Source organism: Zingiber officinale, chromosome 4A (assembly GCF_018446385.1).
Source record: "Zingiber officinale cultivar Zhangliang chromosome 4A, Zo_v1.1, whole genome shotgun sequence".
Lineage (NCBI taxonomy): Eukaryota > Viridiplantae > Streptophyta > Magnoliopsida > Zingiberales > Zingiberaceae > Zingiber > Zingiber officinale.
Window position 1 is genome coordinate 101,537,435 of NC_055992.1, and position 5,160 is coordinate 101,542,594.

At 45.5% G+C, this 5,160-nt stretch overlaps 1 protein-coding gene and 1 long non-coding RNA gene across 2 annotated transcripts; both read left to right on the plus strand.

Moving 5' to 3' along the window:
* Positions 1-535: 535 nt before the first annotated feature.
* On the plus strand, positions 536-1,848 carry LOC121973498 (mitogen-activated protein kinase kinase kinase 18-like). The gene has a single exon (XM_042524913.1). The coding sequence runs from the start codon at positions 574-576 to the stop codon at positions 1,831-1,833; it is 1,260 nt and encodes a 419-aa protein (XP_042380847.1). The 5' UTR covers positions 536-573; the 3' UTR covers positions 1,834-1,848.
* An 829-nt stretch (positions 1,849-2,677) lies between these two features.
* Positions 2,678-4,825, plus strand: LOC121973499. Its single transcript, XR_006109639.1, has 3 exons — positions 2,678-2,879; positions 3,045-3,211; positions 4,522-4,825. It is a non-coding gene; the product is annotated as an uncharacterized LOC121973499 (long non-coding RNA).
* The last annotated feature ends 335 nt before the right edge of the window (positions 4,826-5,160 follow it).

Sequence of the window (5,160 nt, forward strand, 5' to 3'; positions counted from 1 at the left end):
ACTTGGTCATTTGGTGCAGCCGTTGCCTTCTCACCTAATATTCCCTATCCATGCCCTACACGACTCACTTATCCACAACTTAATTATGTATTTAGCTAAAGGTTAAGTAAACTTTATAAAAGCTAAATTAAGTAATCTCATTCTAGAACTAGAACCGAACTATTTGTCAAAATTTAGACAATTCCAAATTTAAACAACTTACCGTATTTTTCTGAATCCAGTGAAGACTTGTCAAAATCTGAATCACAAAGTTGACCGTTCTGACTTCCTATTAAAGTCTATGTGGAGTCAACGGTACCATGTGAAGATTTTTTTAGATTTGTCGAACGCGGACAATTGCAATTGGTTGAAGAGACTGTTCCGTGTCCTCCCTCGAGACAGCGATTTGCCTTCGCCGTCAACCTCGTCGAGGTCTCCACATGTGATCGAGGTTGACTTGTGCTTCCACCGCTCCGCCGAACGCCAGTAACGAGGATCTCTTAAAGTCAACTCTCACTTGTATATAAAGCGGCCCTTTGTTCTCTTCTCTGTCGAGATCCGCTAGAACTCCACCGAATTCCGTATTTGATTCCGATGGCCATCGGAGAGTGGCGTCGAGGCCCGACCATCGGCCGCGGCTCCACCGCCACTGTCTCCGCCGCGGTAGCCTCCCCCTCCGGCCTCGTCTTCGCCGTCAAGTCCGCCGACCTCTGCTTCTCTGCCCCCCTGCAACGAGAGCAGGCGATTCTCTCCTCCCTCCGCCGCCACCCCAACGTCGTCTCCTGTCTTGGTTTTGACGTCGCCGCCGGCGTCTACAACCTCTTCCTCGAGTACGCCCCTCTCGGCTCGCTCTACGATCGCATAGCGGCGCGCTGCGGCAGCCTCGAGGAGCAGGAGATTCGCTCCTACGCCGGAGACCTTCTCCACGGCCTCGCCCACCTCCACGCTGCTGGCGTCGCGCACTGCGACGTCAAAACCCGGAACGTCCTGCTCTGGCCCGAAGGCGGAGCGAAGCTGACGGACTTCGGGTGCGCGCAGCGGACTTCTGTGGCGGCGCCGTCGGTGGCAGGGACGCCGATGTACATGGCGCCGGAGGCCGCTCGCGGAGAGGAGCAGGGAGCGCCGGCCGACGTGTGGGCGCTCGGGTGTACGGTGGTCGAGATGGCCACCGGGCGGCCACCGTGGCCGGACATCGCCGACCCGATCGCGGCCCTGCACCGCGCCGGGTTCACGGAGAACGTCCCCGAGTGCCCCGGATGGTTGTCGCCGGATGCCAGGGACTTCGTGGCGAACTGTTTGAGGAGGGACGCGCGGGAGCGGTGGACGGCGGAGCAGCTGCTGCGGCACCCGTTCGTATCTAAGACGACTTGCTCGCCTGAAAACACCTCCCCTCCGGCCGACCAAGTTTGGGTCTCCCCGAAGAGCACGTTGGAGCAGGGAATGTGGGACTCCCAAGAAGAAGAAGAAGAAGATGAAGAGCACCACTCCGACAGCCCGCGAGAGAGGCTTCGGCGACTCGCCGGCGGCGTCTCTCAGGCGATCAATTGGGAAACCGACGGCAATTGGATCACAGTGAGATCCAACGAGAACGAATCTGCCGCAGCGACAGCAGAAGCCGATCTCATTGCTTCAGAACAACACTCTTTCGATTCAATTCGATCGGAAGTTCCAGCAAACAGAAACGATCCATTTGCCGGAGAATCTATGAATCAAACTGTAGAACAGACACATTCCCCTTTTTTGCAAATTTGCTGCGCTTCAATTATGTTCTTCATTCTCTCAAAAAAAACAGAAAAATGTAACCATATTCCTCCAAGAGATCATCAAAAAAGTGACGCCATTTCCAAGAAGTAACCAGTTATTTTGTCAATGAGATGGAGCATAAATTTAGGACGATTAGCTTAAGCTGGAAGCATTCAGATAAAAAAGAAGAACAAAGCGCGCTTTGTTAGTGATTGATTAATTTGGTGGACCACAGGCTTAAATTGTAGTTGCGTGCGGTGGACAGTTGGAGATGCGTCGTCAGCGCATCAGGCTCATGCTCTGCCTTTCCCTGTGGTGGCTTTTGACGGTGCAGTTGCATGTCCTGTCCAGCTCCCACCTGCAACGCTATCCGCCGTGCTCATCTTTAGCCCGGATCGGTCGGTTCGGCCGATATGGTTAGCTCGAGAATCGAAAGGAAAACCAGCTGCTTCTACCTTTGATTGAGATCTAAATCTACAGTCTGGATACAACCAATCGTGAATTCGGTGTGAAAGCATGAACCTGCATGAAAATTCTATCCGTCTTCTAGATCCTCAATCAGTCAGCGTCAACGCGGGCGTTGAGGTTTCCATTCCTCGTCTAGAGAAGTGAGCAGATGGATCATGAACCCTTTGACTTTTCATTCCTTCAAGTCGACGTTTGACAGGACGCAGGGTCAACTGCGGATGTCAGCGAAGCAGGTTCATTTACTTAAAATCGTTGTGTGACCGGCCTACATGGCGGGGCCGGGCCGGTGGTGGAAGTGCGCGCATCAGCACGCCACATCATCGCGCGCAAATACCTGTAATCCTCTTCTTTAATTCACACCTCATCGCGCCACCCACATCCGCACCCACCCATCTACCCCTCTGTCTCCGCATCCGCGTGTCTTTGGAGAAGGTAAACGCAAGACAGAAGAGGACGGAGGAAAACGACGAGGGAAAGGAATATAGCAGACAGAAAGCGGAGCTGACACAGTGACGCCCTTCCTTTGTTTACTTCGCCCTCCTCGTTTCTCTCCCCGAACATGGAGCGAGGTAAGAAGAAAGCGAAGAGATCTCTCCTTTGCCTTCCCGAATCCGATGTCGCCGTTCCTGCCGCGATCCGCTAGTGCTTCCCCGGCTTCGGGGTAGAGGCGGCGCCTGAGGAGAAAAAAGGTTAGTGCTCGCTCTCGCGCATCCTTCTTTTTGATTTCCGCCGTTGTCTTTTCCGGAGATTCTTGTACGGAATGTGTAATGTGTCTATTACTTTTAATGTTTTCTTCTTCGCCTTGAGGTCAGGAAGAGGGTTTGATAAATGAGTTGGATCTCTGGATGTTACAGGAATAAACTGCAATGCATGAAGAAAGATAGCAGTAGATTCTTGATCTACTTTGCTTTATGCTTTTAGATAGCAAACTATCCTTAGAAATGGAGTTTGTTTGCGTCCAATTTGAAGGAAAGTGAGGAAAAAATAGAGGAGAAAATGATGCGGAAATTCGAACTTTAAGGTAAGCTTGTCTGCGATTTTGTTTAAGGTGAATTCTTTGTTGTTATCTGCACGTGAAAAGCAAAGTTAGCCAGAATATGTTTTGAACGCACTTTGTAAGGTTAATGTGATGAATTGGGCATATACCAACAAAAAGATTTTAACATTGAGAATTACAAGAAGAGCTTTTGGAATTTACCATTGCGAGTATGGTTCTGATTGAGTGAGATTGCTATTTCACTATTTAGTTCTTGAGGTTATATTGGTTCTCTTTTACTTGCTATATGTTTCTATTTTATCTTTTGCATTGCCAATTGGTTTACTCTCTTTCGATTCAAATGTTTAGCCCTTTTGGGGCCAATCATGCAGTAAATTATGTGGATATTGGACACTTATATGCCATTGTATTCAAAAAATTCTAAGCAATGAAGCATAGAGTGTATGTTTCGAAAACCATACGAAAGTTCTACCTCATAGTACAGAAATGCAAATGAAGTGGCTAGTGAGTTCAGGATTGTATATCTACAAACACTAGTGGAGCAGTTTAGAATTGTATATAATCCATGAAGTGAACTATACACTTTTTAAATAGCACAGGCACTGTTAATGAAAAACAAAGTGCCTAATGATTATGCAAAACACTTGGAAATTGTCATGGTAAATTTTCAATTCTTTTTAGAATGGTAAAATCTCTAATTATTATCATAGCGAACGTGAGTTTCTATTACCATTGTGGTACAAGTTCATATATAGCCCTTACTCTGAATCATAGTAAATTTATGATCTTATCAAATTCTCTTAATCTGTTATTATTAAGTTTTGCTTCCATATTAACTTGATATCATCTCTTCTCTGGAAGGCAAATAATAGTTTTCGTGATGATCTTCTAGCCATTTAAAGCTGGTACCAGGATAAATAAATGTTTGAGAATGTCTGTAGCTTGATCTCTACATGATTTTTTGCCCCCACAGACGTAGCCAAATTGGTATTCAGGTGATAGAATTGCCACATAGGAGCAATGTTTGAATCCTCTGAGATTCATTCCCCTAAGGAATAAGTTCCTCCCACCTAGGAGGTTGCTCCGTGATTTATCATCCTTCCACATGCCTTGGGGTGGGTCATGGAGGGGTGATTGGGATGAACATCATCACCTTTTGCCACACTTGATCTCTACATGATTTCAATTCAACTATTTGGAATTTACAGTAGTTCAATATCTACACCTCTAGCATCTGATCAGAATGAGTTTCTACATGGAGTTTGATATCTTAAAATTTGAGAAAGATTCAAGTTCCTTGTGTAATCTACTAATGTTTTATTCCTTACTTTTAGGGATCAAAATGAGGGCGACCCACCCCATCAAGTACAAAGTTCTCCAGTAGTAGGATGCCAGGTGTTCTAGCCCTTTCGATTATGTACGACAAGTGCATTAGATAAGGGCAGTTTTGGTGAAGCAGGGAATGAAGCCATTGGTCCATCAGATGTCATATATTTTGGGTCATTATTATTTGATATCCTCGAATTGCTCATTTAATTAATTGATGTATTCACATTTTGGGGTTAAGTCAAATGGTTTCAGAAAAATGAATTATCATACTACAACATAACTAATTAATGTCGCAGTCGTACTATAAATGTGTTACTTTTGACGTACGTGTGTTAATTACATGAACTGAATTGGAGTTATTAATCTTTTATTAATATCCTAATTTTAGGATATCAAAATTGAATTTTTTTTAATTCCTCTCATCCGCGTACAAGTCTCTGATCTTTAAAGACCAGCATTAACATGATAATGGTGATTTGTACAAATCAACACGAGCATGTTGATACACTAACAGAAGACTAGTACGAAGAGTGGTATTTGTTTACACAAATCAACACCACTTTAGTCTTGGTTCATATAAATCAGTACTAGCATGGTGTAAACCAACACTAGTAATTAGTGTTGGTTTTTTGTTGGTACTTGTT